We start from the raw sequence: 24571 nt of genomic DNA on the forward strand, positions 1-24571 counted from the left end.
GGTCTCAAGATATGACAGAAGATTTTCGAATTTAAGTGGCCAGGCAATGATACTATTTCTTACTGTATACTAGAAACACCAAAATTCCTTTCCAAGAACACTAATCAGAAAGTTAAAAATTATTTGAATTAAAAATGTGTGCAAATAAGAAAAGAAAAAAACAGGGCAACTCTCCTTTCCTCAAGGAAGACAAAGGTATCTACATAACAATGAAAATTTAGATGAGCCTCTTCTTTTGAAAGAATCTCTTCAAGTGCCACAACTGCAGACCCGAGACGACGATGCAGTCGTTGCCCAAGGACATGATACTGAGCCAACCAACTCTGGCGTTTGTTTTTTCACTCACCACCCTCATCTCAGCTTCTCTGCAAGGGATTCAAAAACAAGAAGAAACAGATTCTGATATAAATATTATTCTGTCGAAAGAAATTTAAGGAAATGTTTGTTTAAAATTAATAAAGAGGAAAAACTATGAACACTACCTGCCCCGGAGATAGAGTAGATTTTCATGGATGGCTTCGACTGCACCTTCGAGTTTCCGGAGCTCCAGCTCCACACCCTTCAAAGAATTAGGACAGTTTGATTATTATCCAAACAATAGAATCTGTGTAAATACTATGCTAGAAACTACTTGAAATTGGAGAGACAGCCTTCTAAATTTTCAATTACAGCCTTTTCTCTGCTGCACAAGCCTTAATATCACTTATTATGTTATCTTTTCTCATATTAGCACCGTTTGATGCCTGGTCATCACAAACTATTTTGGCATTTTACTACTAGCTTTACTTTAGGGATGAACATATCATTTCTACAGGACCACCAACTTTTATCAGTCATTTTACATGTCCATTCATGGTACTAGCAATTCAGCTGACGATATTAACATCACATACAGAAGTTACTAATGAAGAAATCCGCGCAGGGGTTACCCAGGCCATCACATGCATTTCTGAAGAAACAAGAATGATAGACTAATGATTGATTGCTGCTTCTAGGTCAAAATAGTGAATGGTATGTCATTGGTGGCTTACCTCGATCTTCTCCTTCTTTGCAACTGACTCCCAATCTTTTGCTGCAATTCCAATTTTCCAGTCAAGGTTAACGCTTACTTCACCGTGATTTTGGTTATCAAGCCAGAAGCATGCCAAATAGTTGCCAGCTTCGTCACTAGTAAATGCAAACTGGCCATGGGTTACATTCTCCTTGTGATGAAGATTGTTCCCATATGGTGATGTTACCTATAAAAGTAGCCATTCTTTACATCATCAATGGAATGAAGAACAAAATGATGTACTAGCCAGTAATTGTCTCTGGAGGTTCACATTGTGTACTCCAGAAACTACAGTGCTTATGCTTCTCCAATTGAAGGGGAAATCAAAAAGTTCTTGGGCAAGGATACTGTAGTGTACGGTCGACGGAAAAGAAAGCAACCACACATGACACACAGAAATGCTTTGGTTCTGTCACGACGGTTTTAATCTTGTAGACTAGTGTCATAACAACATCATTAATCAAGACATCACAATCAGATGAGACTTAATCCTCCTAAATTATGCCAGATATTGATTCATCAAAAGCAAATGGCAGGACAGCTTGGCCTCATGTAGTAAAGAAAGGCCTTTATCAAGATTACTGGGTAAATATGGTAGTTTACATCACCGTTTTGAGAGGATACTATATGATAACAACAAACATGAAGACGGACTTGTTCCTTTCGAAAACTGAAAACTAGAACTTGCTTCTGCTTGGCAAAGGAGGAGGCAGCCATCGCATACATTCTATGGAAGAATAAAAAACTTGATTTGCTTTCAGAGAAGTTCCACACCGAGTCGAGCCATTTACAAGCATCCCTCGATTTTTAGTACTTCAAAAATTATGACTTTGCATTCTCTGTCATAATTTTCTATGTAAATTTTTGTGACTTTCTAAGGGGAAGCTATGTTTGCCGTAATTTGGTCAACGTTTTTTTCCACAGAACCGAAATTACCAATGTCGGTTAAAGGAAATGCAATTGAGAACACCAAATATGACTTGATTTTCAAACCAAGTCCAAGTTGACAAACTGTTCATTGTCATGAAAAGAGCGTGCAGACACAAAAACCCAAATTCCCGTAATTCCTTTAGGATAATCAAAAAAATTTTTAAGCAAAAATATAAATACTTTTGAGTCCCATTCTCTCTAATATCTAATCTGATAAAACTTAGAAAAATACATAATAAAAACAAAGCGAAGGTATGGTATGTGGCCATGCCTCAAACCTAACAAGCCTGTGATATCCCGCTGCAGAAGGACCATGTCGCCCTATTGCTGCCTCATCCGGACAATGAGCAGAACTCCCGTCAGCGGCGCCTCCCCCCCGAAGATCTCCTCAATGAGGCTTCGTGGATCGGTTCTAACACCGGTTCTCTGCGGTCTCTCTCGATCACTAACCCAAAGGGTAAATCACTTCCATGTTTCTATCTTGGACACATAGATTGCTACATACCCTGATCGGCAATTTCTTTTTTACCCAAACATTCTTTCTGAGCCCAAAGAAATTCCGGAATTGCTTACAAACAATAAGAGATACCCTTCAGGGGACTTTCCATAAAAGAGTCTAAGCTAACTCTTTCTTCTGGTATCGTTTCAGGAGTGCGAGAATTGGATCGAAGAGGCGGCTTGCCCGCACACGAGTACCTTTCCACGTCGGTTTGCCCCTGGTGCTGGAGAAAAATGAGCAAGGTGCTGAGATCAGCGAACAAGGTTGAGCATCTCAAGATGGCCGGCAGCAACTTCATTGGTCCATCCCGTCCAACCCTCCAGGTTGATATTGTTGATTTCTTCAGGAATCATCCGAAGCTTGAAAGGCTGGAAATTAACGACCACAAGCTCGCAGTCCTTTCCGCGAAGAACACACCGCATGATGCTGTGAGCACCCGACATTCTCGACCAAAGCTTTTGTTCCAGCAGCAGAATGTAGGCTTTTTTTTTTTGCGGTTTCAAAATGCATCTGTAGTTTTGAGCCGTTTCAGGTTGCTCCTGAGATCTGCAAAACCATCCAATTCAATTGCATGGAAAACTCATTTCCAGGTACAAACTCACAGCCTCAATGGCCTGAAAGTGCAGGGAAGATTTCCCGGTCCCTCCATGTTCGAGTCTTCCAAGAGGGCGAGTTATGAAGTTCTTCCTGCATTTAGCATTTAGATAGATTTCAACCATACGAGTGATTCTCCAACTTTGCTCCCACCTCCCAACTCGCATGAGCAGTACATGACCGGAGTTCATCTCAGATATTAATGGTCTTATCGCACAGGAAAAATGTTTAGCTTTAGCTACAGAAAGCCGGTCAAATCTAGCACCTTTTTCTCTCCAAGTACTAAAATGTGCTAACGAAGTCGTTCGAGAATAAGGTATGGGTATCTTCGACTATGCTCTGCAGGTTCAGGGCATTGCATTCCCACGTTTGAAGGAGGTGCTGATCACATTGTCTTCGGCATTGACCGAAATTAGAGAATCTTGAACTCATGATTAAGTACGCGATGTATCTGAATAGCCTAGCGATTCTGCTTCCGCTCTGGTCAGCTTGATGACAGAAGTAGAACCGACTTATCCGACCTCATCTACAAGTTTAGAAGCTTTTACACCGATATTGTTACAGTACAACAAGGACAGAGATCGAGTCCAGGAACAACTCTCGCGATCTTTGTCCATCGCCTTGAGGCTTGTTCTCGCCCTCCCTACGCATGCTTTGCTTTGATCTTACACTTCTGTCGTAGTTCCGATCAACAATTGTGGTACAGTCATCTGTTTTCAAAGCATTCTACTAACATTTACAGGTGAGGGAAAGAATACCTGCTTTCTGTACTCATTTTTTCAATCGTAAGGCTGTATCCAGCGAATCATTTTCTCCTCAATCCAGAGTCGACGCCATCAAAGTCAGTTGGAGCAGTGTCATGGATCTTTCGGTAAAGAAAAATCACTCCTGTTACATGGCCATTCCCTTTTTGTTTTTCTTACTGGTTTGTCAAATCGCAGGATATGAGAAGGGGGTTCTCAAGATATGACAGAAGATTTTCGAATTTAAGTGGCCAGGCAATGATACTATTTCTTACTGTATACTAGAAACACCAAAATTCCCTTCTAAGAACACTAATCAGAAAGTTAAAAATTATTTGAATTAAAAATGTGCAAATAAGAAAAGAGAAAAACAGGGCAACTCTCCTTTCCTCAAGGAAGACAAAGGTATCTACACTAACAGTGAAAACTTAGATGAGCTTCTTCTTTTGAAAGAATCGCTTCAAGTACCACAACTGCAGACCCGAGACGATGATGCAGATGCCCAAGGACATGATACTGAACCAAGCAACTCTGGCGTTTGTTTTTTCACTCACCACCCTCATCTCAGCTTCTCTGCAAGGGATTCAAAAACAAGAAGAAACAGATTCTGATATAAATATTATTCTGTCGAAAGAAATTTAAGGAAATGTTTGTTTAAAATTAATAAAGAGGAAAAACTATGAACACTACCTGCCCCGGAGATAGAGTAGATTTTCATGGATGGCTTCGACTGCACCTTCGAGTTTCCGGAGCTCCAGCTCCACACCCTTCAAAGAATTAGGACAGTTTGATTATTATCCAAACAATAGAATCTGTGTAAATACTATGCTAGAAACTACTTGAAATTGGAGAGACAGCCTTCTAAATTTTCAATTACAGCCTTTTCTCTGCTGCACAAGCCTTAATATCACTTATTATGTTATCTTTTCTCATATTAGCACCGTTTGATGCCTGGTCATCACAAACTATTTTGGCATTTTACTACTAGCTTTACTTTAGGGATGAACATATCATTTCTACAGGACCACCAACTTTTATCAGTCATTTTACATGTCCATTCATGGTACTAGCAATTCAGCTGACGATATTAACATCACATACAGAAGTTACTAATGAAGAAATCCCGCAGGGGTTACCCAGGCCATCACATGCATTTCTGAAGAACCAAGAATGATAGACTTGTAATTGATTGCTGCTTCTAGGTCAAAATAGTGAATGGTATGTCATTGGTGGCTTACCTCGATCTTCTCCTTCTTTGCAACTGACTCCCAATCTTTTGCTGCAATTCCAATTTTCCAGTCAAGGTTAACGCTTACTTCACCGTGATTTTGGTTATCAAGCCAGAAGCATGCCAAATAGTTGCCAGCTTCGTCACTAGTAAATGCAAACTGGCCATGGGTTACATTCTCCTTGTGATGAAGATTGTTCCCATATGGTGATGTTACCTATAAAAGTAGCCATTCTTTACATCATCAATGGAATGAAGAACAAAATGATGTACTAGCCAGTAATTGTCTCTGGAGGTTCACATTGTGTACTCCAGAAACTACAGTGCTTATGCTTCTCCAATTGAAGGGGAAATCAAAAAGTTCTCTGGGCAAGGATACTGTAGTGTACGGTCGACGGAAAAGAAAGCAACCACACATGACACACAGAAATGCTTTGGTTCTGTCACGACGGTTTTAATCTTGTAGACTAGTGTCATAACAACATCATTAATCAAGACATCACAATCAGATGAGACTTAATCCTCCTAAATTATGCCAGATATTGATTCATCAAAAGCAAATGGCAGGACAGCTTGGCCTCATGTAGTAAAGAAAGGCCTTTATCAAGATTACTGGGTAAATATGGTAGTTTACATCACCGTTTTGAGAGGATACTATATGATAACAACAAACATGAAGACGGACTTGTTCCTTTCGAAAACTGAAAACTAGAACTTGCTTCTGCTTGGCAAAGGAGGCAGCCATCGCATACATTCTATGGAAGAATAAAAAACTTGATTTGCTTTCAGAGAAGTTCCACACCGAGTCGAGCCATTTACAAGCATCCCTCGATTTTTAGTACTTCAAAAATTATGACTTTGCATTCTCTGTCATAATTTTCTATGTAAATTTTTGTGACTGTTCTACGTAAGCTTGATGTTTGCCTGTAATTTTAGGTCAACAGTTTTCTATTTCCTACAAGAATCCGCAATATCTACCAATGTCGGGTTAAAAGCAGAAAAATGCAATTCCTCCATAACCAAGCCAAATATGGAGCTCTGATTTTGCATGATTGCCTAACTCCAAGTATTACAAACATCAGTGAGCTCCACGGTCCATGCGATTGCGATCGCAGACGACAAAAACCCAAATTCCCCGCCTGTTAAAAACCTTTAGGATTTTTTTTATTTTATTTTTTCAAAACAAAATCGCAAGCTCTCGAACACTCAATACAGACCATCAGCAGAGACCCAGTTCGTGCTACCTAATATCAACGATGAGAGTCCTGAGATCTCACGAACAAATATCGCATGAATAAAAATCAAATCGGCCCCGGTTCAGCTCACCTTGACTGAGATGGTGGGATAGTGGCCATGATCCTCCGATACGACCACGTAATCAGCTAGAACGACAACGTTGTGCTGGATTTCTTCCGACACACACTTCGTCCCCGACGCCGGCACGTTCAGCCATATTGCCTCCGCCTCATCCGCGACGAAATGAAACGTCAGCAACGCCGCGATCAGCGGAAGCGCCGCCCCCAGGCCCGCCGGAGCTCTCCTCCCCATATCGAAGCGCCGTCTCCGTCTCCCTCCCCGCTCGCGTCTCTCTCTAAAATGCAAAGCGTTTCTCCCTCTAAACTTCTTCCCTCTCTCTGTCGACCTCGATCATTTACGTTAATATTATTTTTCAATTTTTGTTTGAATATGACTGTGAGAAAGTAAGCGTCACGGTCCAATAGGATTCGTGGGGCCACGAAATGCTGAATTCTGATTGGTTGGGTTATGGCGTGTCGAGGGTGTAAATGTAATTCCGTTTCTTGAACATGAAAAAAAGGGAAAATTAAATTAAAATTTAAGGGAAAAAAATCGACGGAGAAAGTCAACCTTTTGGTTTGGTGGATATTGGAATTTAATGTATTTAAGAAGTTGGCAGGAGTTCAAGAGAATAAATATTATTCAGTTTGGCAATAAATCTGAACTAAATTGCCACTTTCGTGTTTCGAAAAATATTAGCTACCCAAATGATGCATTTATTTGTCCATCACATATAAGTGACTCTATGTACAGTACATGAGATAATATGCACTTGAACTATATCGTGGTTATCATTACCCGAGCAAATATTAGTCTCAACCAATTATCGAGACCCGCTTGCAGTTTTAAAAAAAAATATTTTTTTCACTATTAATTATCTCAAATTTTAATTTAAAAAGATGTAAAAAAATGATATGGCCCCGGTTCATATCTGTTCAGACCACAGTAGATAATAGAGAACAATGAGGTGGGCTTGTCTCCGAGTCCGCCCATATGGGCCGAATTGGGCTGAGAACATTCATTGGACGTAAGGCCTTTTTGAGCCACGTCATGTGACACTGAAAGAGCTGGTTTTGTAAATTAATTTTGGGCCAATTATGGGCTTTGTCATTCGAAACATCAAAAAATCGAACCACTTGGACCAGCCCCCAGGGTGGGCTAAAGTGAAATGCATGGGCTCTGTATCGATCTTGGACAACAACGATGTGTTCAACTATACTCTCGCAGTAAAACTGAACCGCGCTTTCATCTAATAAGATTAACCTCTAAGATCAATCGGTTTCCCATCTGCAATTAGAGCGCAACGCAAGTTTCATTGACTGTAAACTACGCGAATCCTGTGGATGGACATTCTTATCACTCAGTTGCTGCGTCGAGCTATCGTATATTGTTAATGAATGGAAAATTGTTTTCGCTTGCCATGCATAAATAAGGAAACCGTGAAACTGCTCTCCGGAGAAAACTCTTGAAAACATTTTCCCCCCCGGGCATTAAGATTAAAGGACAGGTGGGTCCCGCTTCCGTGTGAGATCTGCGGTGACAGTCGGAAACACGCACGCAGGGTACAGCTACCAGTCTCCCACCCCTTTCATCATTAAGTCATGATTGCATGCCCTGGGCCCCTACCGAGACCTCTCAACCAACGATATTATCCCACGTGGACGCCTGTCCTCGAGCGCACAGTGACCCGTCGTAATCCCAGCATTAACTCCTACACGTGGTGGTTAGTCTCGGCAGAAGAAGTCCGACCGCCCCGGCGCGTGAACCCAAACGCAGTCCCCCCACCCATTGACCTTATTTGACTCTCAGTCTCACGTCTCCATCGGAGGACTGGGCCCCACGCTCTCCTGACCCCTGTCAGGGTGATTTGCTTGTCAGTGCCCACGCGCGTCGGTTGCCCGTGCTTTCCCTTCCCGCTCGACTACTGGGGGTGAGTGGGAGCGTAGTTTGCACGCGCCGACGGAGGCATGCCGGGTGGCGGAGGACGGCATTGAATGCGGGCATTCGTTTCCTCTCTATTCGGGGTCCGCCCATTGTTTCAGCTGACAATTGACTCCTCCTCCTCCCTATCCAAATTCACGGGGCTATGAAATAGACAGTGGTAGTTTTGAGTATTTATCTAATTTGAGTTGCTGTTATGGGAGGAAACACGGCGATTCTGTGCTCCACCAACGTATTGATTTGTTATCGAATATCGTCTAGCGAGGTTCGAATGCTTTATGATATCGAATTGTTCTAATTTGACCCACTAACGATGGTACCACACAACCAAATGCTGCGAATTTGTACATTGCCGATGTTGGATAGTCAGTTTTCAAGGGAGGGAAAAGAAAAAGGTTAGAAGATAATGGTACATGAAGGTACAAAGCATCTGCAGCAACCGATAGTAATTGATATAGAATTCTCGATCCTAAACCTGCCACTATTGCTGCTTGCTCCAATGGTTGGTCTAGACATGGCGGCTAAGATGTCCTACAGAGACCATATATGTTAGGTTTCCTGAATGCCTCAAGACGTATGCTAATCCGACCGGCATCATCCTATTTAGCCCACAAAAGTTGGTGTAGATGAGATATTAACTGGCAACTTGGGCACCAGGAGATACATTTAGATCATTTTTTTGGGATCGAGAAACACGTTTATGGTGCAGTTATTAAACCCGAAGTAATAGATAGTCCTTAACCTGGAAGTAGAAGAGGTCAATATGCAAAGCAACGCAATTCCCAGAGGAGACTAGAATAAGTATCGAGCAAAAAAAAAAGGGGGGCAATAATATAGTAGCAGGCTAGCAGCTATGGACAGGAAGGAGTCGTATAGCCTTTAATTTATAGGCTTATTACTTTTCCTCATAAGACTCCAAAATTTAGGAACTTTCTTAGCATTTCCAAAAAGAAAAAAGAAATATACTTATCAAGAAAAGAAATACAAAGAGTCAACGGGAAATTTTTATACATTGAGTAACGAATAGTCCCAAATAATTTCAGTATGATGAACGGAAGAAAAAATGTACAACTCCCACATATGATATATGTTTCAATTGAGGTTCTCTTTTTCGGTGTCGATATTGGGTACTACAGTATTCACCGGCACTCCAATCGATAGACAGTGAAGAATTTTTAAGAATGATTATTAGGAGGATAGACTAGAACTTTTTCTTCACTTAAAATCGAATGAATGCAGAAGTATAACGAATCGATACAGAAGTGCACTCACCATATTAGCGAGACTAATCTTCACTCGTGCGTTGATGACTTAACCGGGGCGTGGAAGTTACTTTAAAATTCATGATCGCGTCCAACATTAGTTTATATTTACTAGGGCTAATTTCTCTTTTGGATGTTATATATAGAGAGGTCCATATATCATAATAATTCATTCCTCGGGAAAAGAATTAAAATTTGAAGCATTTTATATACATAGACGCTCGAGTATTCAATGAATGGAGAAAGAGTCGCACTCAAAAATCAATGAGTACTTCTCTCCCCATATAAAGAGGCCTCCCGGCAGTCGTTAGGGTTGTGCTAATATTTCTCAACAGCTTCCCTTATCCCATGCAGTCAACCATTAGGGTTTCTGAAGCTTCATATAGAGAAAGATCCCGCTGACATGAATGTCTTAGGTAGCCACAGGCCGGGCCGGGGAAAGATCTGAAACTCGAGATGATTAAAGTCAGTTTTGGATCTCTCCTCTTCCTCGGTAGTCACCGTTGTTTGAAGGCAAAGTTGAAGGAATCGCGTATTTTTCCGTCATTTGCGTGATATTCTGTTGAGCTAACGGGACACCAGAAGTGTGGTCTCGGAGATTGAGGTTGATGGGAATGTTGTTTGGCTCGAGATCATCCATGCCCCGGACGAAAGCCATTGATCAAAGCCATGTGTGTATATATAGCATGGATAGTGAGGGGAGCCTTTGTATGATCTCGGACCAGGCTTCATTCCCGTCAGCCCAACAATTCTCTCCGCCTGTATGCGTGAATCTCGTGTCAAGTTCGCCTACATTTCGCAATATACATGTGCTTCTGAAGCCTTAAACAGATAAGAGGCTTGATCTCTGCCCCGATCTGAATTCACCCCGTGTCATCGACTTGCCAATTTTCTTCTCTCCTTGTGGTAGGTTCTGCTCTTCCACTACTTTTCGGTATCGGTATCTATTTGCCGGTCGTGTTCATCACATTCCACCATATAGCTAATCTGATCAACCTTTAGTTTTTTGTTTTTGTTTCTGTTCATATATTTCCTATATATGTTCAAACACCAAAGAACGAAAAAAGAAATTGGAAGAAGGCAATTCTGTCCGAAGATATATCGTATATGCGAGGCGGACGGTGAAAGTTACGTGTCGGTGTCTTATAATTCTCGGTAAGTCTGAAAGTCAGAAAAAAACTCCTTAATTATCTTTTATAATTTATTTACATTTCCCCATGTTCTATTCATTTTCAAGGTCGATCTCTAATTTTTCATCCTATCAATATCGTCATGCTGTTGTATATGAGTGCCATGCAGCGAAGACAGAATGGTTCAGTACAGCACCAGATTCAGCGACACATTTTGGCAAGTTTTAGCTAAGTTTTGCGTTATTTTTCTATATTACCGTTAAGGTTATAACTAAGCACGACACAGTTGCTGCTGAATTGTTCAGCAAAGTAAACTGGACAACAAAAACCGGCGAGGCGAGTTATGGATGAAGGGTTACTTTCCATCCTCTTTTCATCCAATTCGAATTTGCTAGCCATTTTTGCAGCAAATTCTCTGCCGCTGAAGTTAAAAGGTGCAATTATGTACCATATATACCGAGCCGTAGCTGGAACTGTGAGCTCAGAGAACAGCTTGGCATACGGTGCCTTATAGTTCCTGGAAAGATCATGCTCTCCACCATCAGCAAAGGATCTGTACGTTGTAATTTCTAGTCGTTATTTTTTATTGTGTAATTTGAAATGAATGCTCACAATAATCCTTAGGTTTTATGTTGTCGTGCTTGGCGTGATCCACGTAGCAGTCTACTCATGTATGCATATGTATTTCTTTAGCAATCTTAGCCCAAGGAGCTCGAGCATCTTCTGTATGGCGCAGTATCGATATTATAGTTGTGGCAGACTAGTTGAGGCTGTAATGCGGGTTCTAAGTAGTTCCTTCAATTCTTCCTGACGATACAATCGTGGTGAAATCAATCACATTATACAAGAAAATGGTCTTCCGAGGCATCTAAGAATGCAGCATAAAGAGAGATTTCGCACCAAAAATACGAAAAACCAGAATCGTCCGAAAAAAAAAATTATGAGTTTCTCTTATGTCAATGTGAAGAAACAAGACCTTTGGCAGCTACACAAATTAAAGATAGCAGATATAATATTACAAGAGAAGGAAACACCTTTTATCGGTTCAGTTCCGATCGGCTGGGAAAACTTTCTCCAAGAAGTTGATGAATCTCTTGGCGTAGAGTTTCGGCTCAACTACAGAAATCTGAAGAGGGTCAAAGTGTAGCGATTTGTAAGCGTGCTCTGCCTTCTTCTTGAGGTTGTATTCCTGCAATATATCAATTATGCCCATGTACAGGACCACATCGTAGACCTCAAAGAGCTCGACTTCTGCTGACTCAGGCTCATCCTGCGAAAGCTTACGGTTGGCTTGGGCCGGCATGTGAACTCCCAGCTGTACCCGCAATCTGATTTCATGTGAGAGCAGCTATCTAAGATCGGTTCATTCAGATAAACCCGCACTCTTAAGTATTAAGAAGGGAGCGAGTGAAAAATACGAAAGGAGGCAACTGAAATGCCATAGTTAAAACACACAGTGAAACTAAATTTCAAACCTTTGAAACAAATAGGGGCAAGAAATCAGCAAATGTGTGAGCGCGCATTGTACAAACATGAGGTGAATTACAATATTATAGGTTGAGGAGGCCACCTTGCAGTACCCGGCAGTATAAGATCGACTTCCTTCTGACCAACAGAGTAGGCCCTCAGAGTGCTTCCTCTGATGTGAGGACCTGGTGCAGTGTCAACAGAGCTTGGTTCATGGGTCACTAAGAGCAGGCCTTTCGGAGGAATCACCGGCTCCCCCTGTGAGTTCACACCTATCGGTAAGAATCCAGATTGCAGATCGTTCAGAATTCGAAAAATGAAATAACGGCACCAATACACAGACAATTTCTATCAGAAAAAGTAGATCAAACACATAGCACAAGACCAATGACAAAGGTAATACTGACCATCAACAGATGAGTTCTCTTGGATGCTAGCATCAGGCGTGTCCAAGAGTGCCTTCAGATGTTCAGGAGCTCTAAAATGTAAACCCAGCAGGAGGCTATAATCGATGATCCCTTGAGATTCCAGAAACATGCAATCTAAAGCAAGCTGCCTGCAGGAGAGACAGAAGAATTCTGCTGATAATTAGGGCAAAGAAAAATCAATTTGCCCCAAGCTGAATTTCCCCAGAAAAAAGAAAATGATACGGGATATCACATACAGATATAGGTCCCTAAGCTTCACAAAAATCACTAGCCTATAAGTGCTAAAGTTCCTCGCTAACCACAGCTTGCGCAGAGCGGTGACTGCGAGTAATTTCCTTAAGAGCCTCCTATATCAGAAGTAAGGTGAAAGAACCCAATGCAAGGAGATCAACAAGCTCTCTTCACGTACAACATCGAATAGGCCTATGAACTGGATACAGAAGTAAGCATTGATCTTATGTAACCTCCCCTACGAAAACAGTAAAGCCTATCAGACAGTTTCTTCACTTTATCATTCAGTCTCATAGAACTGACATGCAAAGACAGTAAACCAAATTATTATTCTTTGATGATGTATTATTTTAGGGAGATCTCTCTTTCAAGCTCCACTATCAGATTTCCAGAATTACAAATTCTTCAGGGCAGAGTTACAAATATGTGATTTTACTCAAGCTCTTGTGACCTTACTAAAATGAAATAGGTCGTCAACCTGAGAATTGGAAAATGCTTCAAAATCCAAAGGATTTATAGGGTCAAAAGACATCTTGAAACTCGTAGAAGAGCAGATAAGAACTTTTCTGTAAGAAGCCTAGATCATGGAGCCTCGGCCCCAACATACCAGCATGTTCATCGACCAATATCGTGGCACAGAAATGGCAGCATTATTGAGTATCATCAAACAAGAGACTTACTTGAAAAGTGATTCTCTTAATAGTTTGTCCATATGAAACTCATAGGACAGATCTAGATCCTTCAGAGTTGTATTTTGGCTGATCTTCTCTTTGCTTGTACATCTCCCAATGGTTGACCCCTTCAGGTCATAACGCCTATGAATTCTTAATTCGGTGCAAAACATGTTACCCATGACCACGAACCGTACCTGCAAAAGAAAAGCATACAGTGACATTCTTCCTGCGTGTATATAAGAAAGGGCCAATGATAAACTAAGCAAGGTACATATACCTTTCTACCACCTCTTAACTTTATTCGATGAGTCCAAAGAATTTTGTAATGAGAGTATTCTCGTGTTCTTTGACATGGTCATAATAGTTGGGCAGCATCCTGAGGAAAACCTGAACAACAACAAAACCACCAGGGAATTCATACTGTTGTTCTGCAGGATATGTTTAAATTTCACCAAAAATGCAATCAGCCACATTAACTGGCTTAATTGAAAGGCTGCTAAACTTTAGTTATGATTATAACCTTAACTTAAATCACAAGAGAGATATTGCCATTAAATCTAAGTCAAAGTCTTGCCGCCTCCTACGTTTTCCATCAGCTAGATAAGATCATAGTTATGGTGTCAGTTGACATTCCATCCCAAGACACAAGTTTGAAAACTCAGGCAACTCCCTTGGACGAAATCTGACATAACGAGAGAATGCATAAATTATTCGACTCCTTTTGACTCCTGGAAGGAATAGAGAAGTGTCAGAGGTATTGAAATAAGCTTATGACCCATGGAAATGTTACTTATGGACTTTTGCTTTTGTCTTTCAGGGAGAGTTTTCTATAGATGCACATAAAGCCAGGTATTTAATGGATCTTTATCATGCAATTGATGCCATGAATGTTATTGGCAAGACCACAGAGTCCTCTCAATAAATTCTTCTTGTTTTCTAGGGGTATGACGATAGGATATCTCACATTCACATCATATAAAATATCAGTGCTGAAATACAATAAAAGATCAACATTCAGAAATAGGAAAATGTCACATGCTAATATTATATACGTCAGAGATGACCAGATAAAAGGGAGCAAAATATATAAATATATGTGTGTGTGTGTGTGTGTGTGTGTGTGTGTGTGTATTTTTATTTATTTTTATTTTTTCTGTGTAATTACCTTCAACTCGGACTTCTTCAAAGTCTTGATGACAAATCTATCGTCATGGGAGAGATAAAAGAGGCTGCCACTTTTTCCTGGAGAAGAAAGCTCCCTTAGACCATCATCACCGCAAATGGACATCATGTACTCAGCAGCATCTAACTTGAACAAATCTCTCAAGTTCCTGGAAATAGAATTCCAAGGTTACTAGGAGACTTAAAATAATGTTGCTGCATTCAGAGAATGAAGACTGCTTATCAATATCATATTGCATCTATCTGTCACTCACTGAAACTGGACAGACAAGGCAGAAAAGAAGGAAAAGGGCACAATCAAGAGAAGCTCTTCCAAACCGTTGGAGAATAAGAAACACATGTAATCTAAGCAGCTGCTGCAGATAACATCTATAACGGCAGAATAACCCATCTTTTTCTGGTCAAACTGTTGCATGAGTTAACAGACATCAACTTACAAATTTCAGGATGTATTCTTTAAAACCATAGGCTTGTTTTTCTACTTTCCATCATCTAGGGAGCTGATCCTCAACCTTCAACATATTGTGTCAAAGGAAATGAAAACTTGTGAACTAATATGTTTGACTGAAAGAGCTCCGCGTTGTTTCATCATATAAACACTCAGATATTGTTTATCATGTATATCCCAATCATCTAATATTATCACTTTTTCCTCTACATTTCCACATTTCTGAAATCATGTACAAAGAGTTTACCTGAACACCATTGGGCAATAATCTTTCCAGTAGAAATCAATTGAATAGTGTGGAGGTGTAAACTGAGAGCCCTTCCTGGGAAAATACATCCTAATTCTAGCTCGTTCACCAAAATCAGAAGATCGGACTTCTCGCATAGGAACTGGTGTGATTTTGCCAACAGTGTACCTGTAAAGTTTCACTGGATCCAGTAAGATGTGCAAAGAATGTATTTTGAAAATATATATATATATAAGCAAACCTAAATAGACTTCACAACAATACCAAAAGTGAAGATGAACATTTTTCTTTAGTCCAACTGAATAAAGAAACACTAAAAGAAGGTCTGACTGACTCCTGCACCCCCTAATTTAACAAGAGAAGAAGTTATGTTCACAATAAAGAGACCTTTCTTTCCATATTATATGTAAAAAAAAGCAGTATTCAGCTCGGAAATGTTTTTACCTGATTCCTAATTGCAGATTGAGCATTAAGTAGTAGCTCCGGTCTCTGATAGGAAAAGCCATGCAGGACCTTGGTTGTGCTTCTTTTCCTGGAAACTTATTCTTTTGTTTAGTTCTAGCCAATGGTTTTGCATTCTTTCTGATTTTCTCTTTGATCAGGACTCCTTGCATGTATTCCCTTTCATAAACTACAGTACTGTCATCTCCCATCTCACTTTGAGCCTCATGGGGAACATCAGGTACTATACATGACTCGTCATCAGAAGTAAATTCTTTGCCAGGATCCACCATGCTCCAGTTTTCATCCAATGAAACTGCCCTATGCGAAATTCTACCAGAATTTCTCAATAGTCCACCAATCATAACTTTCTCAGAAACACTACGATGTACACTGGATCTCAAAGCCTTAGATTCCTCTGAAGTCAACGATGGACTATGAGACAACAAATTATTTCCACTATCCTCCCCCAAACTGGACAATTTCTTCAGAGGTAGGTGCTTGCTTCCAACAGGATAGAATGTTCCTTTTCCATCCTTCAAACCTTTACTCCATGTCCCAAAATAATAACTGCCATCTGCAAATTTATAAATCCCCGATCCATGTCTCAATCCATTAAACCAGAATCCATAATAGATATCACCGTTAACCCATTTCATAACACCTCTGCCAGACATTTTCCCCTTTTTCCAGTTTCCCGTATAGGTATTTCCATTATTCCAAGTATACCTACCACTACCTTCACGTATCCCTTCCTTCCATGTACCTTCATAAATCTCTGAATTGTAATACTCCTTCCTCCCAATACCATGCGGTACACCCATCCTCCAGGCCCCTCTGTACACTGAACCATCTACTCCAGTAAAAGTTCCATAACCATGAAGATAGCCCCCAGAAACATCCCCCTCATATCTTGTCCCAGAAGGCCAGACAAGTTGCCCTTTCCCCGTCATTTTTCCTTCCTCCCAGTCACCCTCATAATAGGTTCCATCCAACCATGTATATTTTCCTTTTCCATGAGGAAGCTCTCCCTTAAAATTACCTCTGTACACATCTCCATTGGAGAAGGCCTTCTCATCAAACCTGCAGGCAAGATCAAAATTCAACAAGTAATTCTCTTACCAAGCAAAAGAAAAAAAGTCGAGGGATCTTAGTCCGTAAACATAGCATCCTATCAGTAAGGAATTTCAATGAGAAAAAAATTATTCATAGATTTACTCAGAAGCCCTAGAGCACAAGATTCTTGAAATTAGATAGAAATAGATATAAATAATCTGCATACAGAGTATTAAATGCTTTTTACACTTTCAACAGCAAGTATTTTGAACAAGATGCATTTGCAAAGGAAACAAGCTGAGAGAGACAGATCCAGGCAAATAATGTGGTTGGAATCTTGTGGAGCTGCTAGCTCAAACTTTATGAAAGAAAAAAAATTGCTAAAAAGCAAATTATACCTTTCTGTATCCGCCATGCCAAGTACATAACACCAGACTTAGCTGATTTTTATCGCATCAGTAAATCCCATCAAAGATACCTTGTCTTATCTTTTAACAAATCATTCAAGCACACCTAGAGCTCCCACAATGCCCACTAACACACATCGTCCAAATCTTCCAATCTTAAAAACGATTGAACATCACTGGGCCAACAAATGCCTGTATGAGCAGCCTTTAGTTAGTCCAGAAGCAACAATTAAAGCAGCAAAATAAGCAATAGGAAAGAGATAAACATGGGAAAAAAAAAAACCAATATTTAGTTCTCTGCCTTAATCAGTGTTCTTTGAGACTATCAACTCAAAGCATTTCTATAGTCATCTATCTTAAAAAATAAAATCGATAATGAATCTCCCTCTCTCAGCTGAAAATACACCTCGTACTTCCTTCCCCGGGATATGGCCACTCTCAAGCCCATCCCTTCAACCAAATGATCCTCTTTATAACCCCGAAAACTCCCACCAATAAAGATAAGGTCTCAATATCCAATCTATCCCATACTTTCAGTAATATGCGTTTCACTGGCAGAATGGACCAAAAAACCAAAAGAAAAGGTATATTCAATTCATACGAGCTCATCCTGCGATGCTCGTTATTTTCACAATTCAGCAGAGACCCTACCCCGTTGAATTTGCACTTTGCAGAGTCCATATTTCAGCTAAACCTTGCTCATTGAAATCCAAATTGAATCCTTTAACTCAATATTCCCATAAATCAATCGTGATTTTGTGTTCTCAGACCAATTTGGCGCCAAAAAAATAATCAATCAGTAACTCACAGAACCCTCTTATTTCCAAATAATATATATATATATGCACACACTGACAAATTCCCAACCTGAACAAGAGAACCATCAACAACAGCAGCTCATCAACTCACCTCAGGAGCTACGGAACATCAGATTCCCTCCCAAACATGAGCTCAGAGGAATCTCCCCCGAGCAGTAAGCTGGACAGAACCACAGAACACAGTCAAGCGACACCGAATTTCACGTATTTTCAATGGTTTTTTGCCGACCGTCGCCGTCACTATATCCTCCGATTTTGATTACGACAGTTCTTCTCTCTCTCACTCTTCGCCCTCTCTCGCTCTCTCGCTCTCTATCGCCATTATCGCACTGTTTATCATTCTGTTTCGGCTCAAGCTTTAGCTTTTCATTAGAAACTTAGTTACCATTTCATTGCTGCCGCGTGTCAGGCAACTGCCTCCGGGCACTGATACTTTGCGCCAATTGGGACGCCGATGACCGTTAGGACCCACATGCGAGGTTTTTGCTAAAGGCACCCTTAGCTATTTCTAATCGACGATGGGGCCCTCTAAACTATTCTTTGCTTATCCATGAGCTATTCGAGTTTGATAAAATCCCTTTATTTTTTTTCTCCTTATAAATTATCGACACAAGACCGGTATGACCGAATTAGCAGGACTAGCAATTGGAGGCAAAACATGCAGCGGCTGCAATTCAAGGAGGGACAGTAAATCGTAAAATTAAAGGAGCAAAATATGATAATTTTATTAAGAAAATGAAGATTTTGATATAATACATAAGAAATTTTGTAATTTTTCTTGAATCTAAGGGGGAGATCGCAACCTAGCGAGCCCCGTGGATTTGTCATTGGCTGCATCGTTAAGGCTTCAACAATAGCGAAATCGGGTATTATTCAAGAAAAGTAATTATTTGGCTCCTATAATTGTACATTGTTTGAGTAAGTGTCTTCATCCATATATAATCAATCCAAGAGATTGGATCTCTTTTCCAATAGCGGTTACAAGCAATGTGCCTTCGCATATGTAAGTAGCGAAAGAAACAATGTAATCCAATTATGTGCTTACCAAATAACAAGTAATTATGTAAGAAGTGTCTTATATCAATTTTTTTTTTCTTTTTCCTTTTCTAAATTGTCCACGACCAACACTCTTAAGCTTAGCCATCTTATTTCGACCGAGTCAAATTCGAGCAAGAATTAATTGCATAAAATACTGCCTTTGTGCGGCGGCGAAGCACAAGGTTTTTATCATTCTCACCCTACTCGTTTGGCAGAAAACACTCACGGTTGAGCAATTAAACTTGGCTATATCTTTGCGGCATCTTAAGAGTTTCGGGATTATCCAGTACATGTGAATACTTTATAGGAGCTTTATCGAAATAGTGCGAGTTGAGGGGGGAGACCTAGCAAATAATTTAGAGCTCTCGCCTGCATGTGATTGTGACCATTAAGGGCATAAAGCGCTTAATGATGCGCCAAGAAAAGCATACTGGGGAGGAGGCCAAAATGCTCCGATTGGGTGCGGTCACGCCCAGCTCATATGCGGTGGGATCGTTTTGTTGCTTTCCGTCCGCCGGACATGTTCTCGCACGTGCGAGAGATTCTCCGTGTTCCCGCCTCCTCAGCGCCGCACGTGCCCCGACAAATTAAATTTGAACCCCTTTGATGTCAATTCTCGATGCATGATGGCTCCATGGCGTCAAAAACACGTGTGGAAATTGGAAAACAATTGTTCGAGTTCGTGACTCTGTGAAAGATGCTCGATTCGTTTCTTAATAATGGTACGTTTAGACTTTAATCAATAGCTTTATGATTTCAAATCTTTTGTTGATTTAAAATCGTTATTTTTATCGCTGGGTGGATTCCGTAATCCACCATATGAATATGTAATTATTTTACACCAAATATCTGCGAAATGAGACATCGTTAGTTAGGTAAGTCCATGCAAAGCCTGTTTAGAAAATGACACTTTACATATTAAACATGAACTGCCGATGACATCAACACAATTGGCATCCATATTCCCTGCACCAATCATAAATTTTTATCTCGTGCAAAGAAAGAATAAATCTAAAACTGATTCTGCAGTATTAGTCCATGTTTGTATAATCTTCAGATGAATTATATTCGCGATACGATGCACATCAAGAACAAGAAGCAGGCTAAGTCCCTTCGAGATAGTCGGCACGGCATATCAGTTGCCTCCTGTAACTATACATATAGTTTACGTGACAGTTGTGCTATCCTGCAATAGACTGCTAGGGTGGGGACTCATCGGTGCTTATCAACGGTTCTATCTGTTCCTCCCGAGACTGATTCCAGAAGGATAGACCGGTGCTGACCTCCCATGGAATCCTCAGGCTCACCTTCATGACCCAGAGCTCCGCAAACATATTGCAATTCCCGGTTGGATGCTGCCATCTATGTAGTTAACACATCCCTTCCGAGAAAACCCCTCCGGCCGAATCGTGGCTCTCAGGTTTTGCGACTCTCTTGCTGCATAGATGCCACTGGGAATGAACCAAGCATTCTTCACGTATATGGTCATGTTTGACATGAAGAAAAGCAAAGAGGATATAACAATATTTCCGCATAAAAGCACGGTTCTTCTATATGTTTTCGACTCCATCGCATCTCTTGATATCGCTGCCTTGCAGTGGACATGATCCTTTGACCACAACCTGTGAAATGGCAGAGCATCTACAAATTTGACAAAAATCTTCTAACATTCTTGATGAGTCTACAGACAAAGTGTGACAAACCAAATGCTGGAATCTCAAAATATAATACAGGCATGAGATATAGCTTGTGGAATCAGACACGACCAGATAGTATCTTCAAGTGCATAATGCAGGACACCAAATATCTGGAACTAAACCTCTGCTTCCCAAGTTTCCAGTGGAAGTACGAGATGGAAAACAAGAACATCACACTCTCGAACCACTTAAAGGCAACAAATTCGGAGCCCTGCATTTGAAAGGTAAGAGATCACCTGTTATTTGAACTCAAGCTGACAGAAGGAATGAGAAAACAATAGCTAGACAATTCTTTCCTTTGAGTCTTCTCCCACAGAGAAGCTCAATGGAGTTCTGCTTCACAATTCGTAATTTTTCACCATAAATTGCAAGAACGCATACTAATTACAGGGTTCATGCTTATCCTTTCTGAACAGACCAACAGTGTCCTCTCTGCTCATCTGCTGACGCTACCGACAACAAGTAAAAGCTTTTTGGTTTTTGACGAGCTGATCGCTCAACACTCTTCCTCAAGACAGAATGTTCCCAATGGAGATCGAGTACCTATCAATTAATATCACAAGTTCGATCTCTCCCTTTACATACGATTCAAGTAATTCAGCGAGATATTTGCCAATTTGCCAACAATTTCAGTGACAAAGTTCATCCAAGACTTGATCAGCAGTCGACCTTAAAGTGAAGGAGATTTTGAAAATAAGATGACCCAGCTTGTTTGCAAAGTTAAAAACTGCAACTAAAGAGTTTTGTGCAATGCAGCTGGAAATCAGAGTAGTGATTGAATCAGCTTTATGCAGCACGGCTATCGTAATCTAATGGATCAAGGGACGAGAGGATAAAATTCCCGACACACCAGTAGGTTCAGAAAAGAGAAAAGCTCAGCAACACTAAGTTCTTACTCTCATTAAAAGCCGAGATCTATTACGCAACAGAGAACTGCCAAAGCTCAACATCCATTTCACAATCGATACTATACATATTATAATTCATATATAAAAATCGTATGTCAACTCCTGGCTTACAGTACATTACCATACCACATCACCAAACATTGTAGGAGAGAATCGAATGGATGCAACAAGCAACAAAATCACCTGCCATTGATCTATCAATCACACTGATAAGACCTTGGGTGCCCAAGGTGCCTTTCCCATTTGCCACCATCGCCGAGAACAACTGCTTGCCCAATGCCGCCCCGGGAAGGACTGCGACCTTCTCATCTTCTCCCCCTTCAACAACATCCACACCCATCCCCAAATCCTTCACCATATACTCTGCGAACCCACCAGGCTTAAAGTCCTTCTCGATCATCCTCTCCCCGAATAGCTCCATCACCTTCGACCCAGCAGCCCCGCCTCGAATTGCATTCATGAATTGCCGAACATTAAGCCCCGCCCACTCAGCGAACACCAGCCCCTCGCTCAGCCCAAGCAGGTTAGCGCCCACCACAATCTGATTCGCGATCTTGCTGCTCTGCCCACATCCCGGTCCCCCCATATAAGTGACTTTACCCATTAGTTCGAACAGAGGGGAGAGCCACTCTACAACCCCTCCATCCCCACCGGCTAATATCGCAAGTTTTCCATCTCTAGCACCGATATCGCCGCCTAATATACATTGTTGCAATTACTAATTAGCGTTATTGCAATTCAGTCAATCTAGAACAGTACAATTAATCCTAGAGTCCCATTCAAATTCCAAAAAGTAAGAACTTTGCCAATGAAATATCCAGATTAACCTGACACTGGCGAATCGACCGCCCAGCAAACTCTCTCACGCGCCGCCGCGAAGATCTCTCGCGCGAGGCCTGGGTGGCTACTGGTGGTATCGACGACCACACCACCGGGTTTCAGCCCGGAGAGGACCCCTCCCTCGTCCAGGACTACTGATCGAACGTCCGATGGGTGACCCACCATGGTGAAGACGACGTCACTCCGCTCGGCGACCCCGCGGGGGGAGTCGACGAAGTGGGCACCGCGGGAAGTTAGAGGGAAGGCCTTGGAAGGGGTGCGGGCGTAGATGGTGAGAGAGTAGCCGGCGGAGAGGAGTCGGCCGGCCATGGCAGCGCCCATAACGCCGATGCCGATCCATCCGACCCGGGTCTGCGAGGGAGATATGGGATTCGGGTAGGGAGTCTCCATAATCGCGTTACTTGACTATGGAAATGACGAGACTACGAAGAAGTAGGGGGAAAAAAAAAGCCGGAAAACTGAAAATACTAATTCAGCAAAAAATTCAGCAAAAAAAAAGAAATTAATAACACTAAGTGAAAATAAACTTAAAAGGTTATATAGTAAATTTCGGAAGAGTTTGTGTACGGTTGGATTTATTTTGGTCGGACTCCAATTTTTTCGCTTTGGTTTTGTTTCACCTGAAAATCATCTGTAAATTAAAAAATAAATCGAAATTTCTACATTGTGTTTGATAATAATTAAATTTAATTTAATTTAATTTAGTTTGATTTAAAGAGACAAAGACAAAAGTAGTAAGAAAAAATATGTGAGATAATTTGAAGAGTATAATAAAAAGTAATGATTGTTTGTTGAATTGAGAAAAAAGTTGTAATTGAAGAAAAATATTGAATAGTTAAAAGAATTTAGTGTTAAAAATTAATTTTAATAATAAATAAGAAAATGTATAAAAGAGAATTTAAAGAAAAAGATTTTAAAAAAAGTATGATCTCATAAAATTTCAATTTTTATTTTTAATTTACCGATGATTTTCAGGAGAAACAAAACCAAAGCGAAAAAATTGTAGTCCGACCAAAATAAATCCGATTGTATATAAGCTCACCTGGAATTTACCATATAACTTTTAAGTTTATTTTCACTTAGTATTATTAATTTCTTTTTTTGCTGAATTGGTATTATTAATTTCTTATTTTGAGTGTTATACATGTTTTCATTTTCAACTTGTTATCAAGAGGTTAGTACGTTTATAATTCCCAACAATATATATGTGTATTATTAAAAAAAGAAGAAGAAATAAGTCACCCTTGCAGTTATATTGCCTCATTATAAGAAAAAAATGTACTACTCTATGAATAATGAGAAACTCAGTTTAGGGTTATATAATTTGGACTTTTATGTACATATTGCATATGTTGTGTTGACATATTTTGCTGTTAAAAGAGGACACTCTATATGATTTTTAAAAAAATTTATAAACGATGACGTAACAATGCAAAAAAGTTTCATTTCTTTTTTTATGATGTAACGGTGTGATAATTTGGCTCACGACTTTGTCTATATATATATATATATATATTGATTGATTTTGATTTATATCAAAAACTAGAGCCAAAGACATTCTTGAACTATATAGTGTCCAAACATAATGCAATCCTCTTTTTTTTTCTGAATAATGCAATAATTGATATTAATAATAGTAACAATTACATGAGTACTGATGTTCGAATATCTTCAAAAGTACAAAACGATTGAAAATTTAAAATTGCCCCAAATTGGCTTAGGCCATGTGCAAGAGTATTATCTGACTTTGGAATCCAAGAGCATAACAAATCCAAGAAAAGTATTAAGGTTGCCATAATATCATAAACTATGCTCTAATTTCCCACGGTCAAGTATGTGGGTGCAAAATGGCTTCTACTAGTAGCAAGGGATTGCAACATAGCCAGATCTTCATAGGAGTGCTACTCAAGCCTTAGACTAGATCGGTGTGTCTTACTGTGAAATCTTGAACCATGAAACTGATGGCGAGCTATTAGGGTGGTGTAGAACTCCAGAGAGACACGATTTGCTATTAT

General features: G+C 40.3%; 4 protein-coding genes and 1 long non-coding RNA gene across 7 annotated transcripts; 1 reads left to right on the top strand and 4 right to left on the bottom strand.

Annotated features, from left to right (window-relative positions):
- Positions 1-217: 217 nt before the first annotated feature.
- LOC116193948 (transmembrane emp24 domain-containing protein p24delta3-like) lies at positions 218-1768 on the bottom strand. The gene is made up of 4 exons (XM_031522685.1): positions 1706-1768; positions 1032-1238; positions 483-559; positions 218-365 (listed from the first exon to the last, which is right to left on the bottom strand). The coding sequence occupies exons 1-4, from the start codon at positions 1766-1768 to the stop codon at positions 218-220; spliced, it is 495 nt and encodes a 164-aa protein (XP_031378545.1).
- A 2273-nt stretch (positions 1769-4041) lies between these two features.
- On the bottom strand, positions 4042-6685 carry LOC116197912 (transmembrane emp24 domain-containing protein p24delta3-like). The gene is made up of 4 exons (XM_031528186.1): positions 6372-6685; positions 5056-5262; positions 4508-4584; positions 4042-4390 (listed from the first exon to the last, which is right to left on the bottom strand). The coding sequence occupies exons 1-4, from the start codon at positions 6591-6593 to the stop codon at positions 4246-4248; spliced, it is 651 nt and encodes a 216-aa protein (XP_031384046.1). The 5' UTR covers positions 6594-6685; the 3' UTR covers positions 4042-4245.
- A 3046-nt stretch (positions 6686-9731) lies between these two features.
- Positions 9732-11450, top strand: LOC116196100. The gene is made up of 2 exons (XR_004154756.1): positions 9732-10450; positions 10601-11450. It is a non-coding gene; the product is annotated as an uncharacterized LOC116196100 (long non-coding RNA).
- Positions 11451-11595: 145 nt separating this feature from the next.
- On the bottom strand, positions 11596-18473 carry LOC116196099 (phosphatidylinositol 4-phosphate 5-kinase 8-like). The gene is given in 11 exon segments (XM_031525648.1): positions 11596-12002; positions 12245-12413; positions 12549-12697; positions 13481-13668; positions 13752-13783; positions 13786-13861; positions 14640-14805; positions 15352-15519; positions 15796-16875; positions 17247-17447; positions 18165-18473. Coding segments are annotated over 10 exon segments (2328 nt in total). The 5' UTR covers positions 17264-17447; positions 18165-18473; the 3' UTR covers positions 11596-11719.
- A 1644-nt stretch (positions 18474-20117) lies between these two features.
- LOC116197226 (probable 3-hydroxyisobutyrate dehydrogenase-like 2, mitochondrial) lies at positions 20118-22995 on the bottom strand. Of its 3 annotated transcripts, none has more exons than XM_031527302.1 (3): positions 22544-22994; positions 21900-22412; positions 20118-21019 (listed from the first exon to the last, which is right to left on the bottom strand). In XM_031527302.1, the coding sequence occupies exons 1-3, from the start codon at positions 22944-22946 to the stop codon at positions 20997-20999; spliced, it is 939 nt and encodes a 312-aa protein (XP_031383162.1). In that variant the 5' UTR covers positions 22947-22994; the 3' UTR covers positions 20118-20996. The 3 variants fall into 3 exon arrangements, with proteins under 3 accessions (XP_031383162.1, XP_031383161.1, XP_031383159.1); XM_031527301.1 differs by lacking the exon at positions 20118-21019 and adding an exon at positions 21118-21351 and having other exon boundaries at positions 22544-22995; XM_031527299.1 differs by lacking the exon at positions 20118-21019 and having other exon boundaries at positions 21666-22412.
- Between the last annotated feature and the right edge of the window lie 1576 nt (positions 22996-24571).

Source organism: Punica granatum, chromosome 2 (genome assembly GCF_007655135.1).
Source record: "Punica granatum isolate Tunisia-2019 chromosome 2, ASM765513v2, whole genome shotgun sequence".
Lineage (NCBI taxonomy): Eukaryota > Viridiplantae > Streptophyta > Magnoliopsida > Myrtales > Lythraceae > Punica > Punica granatum.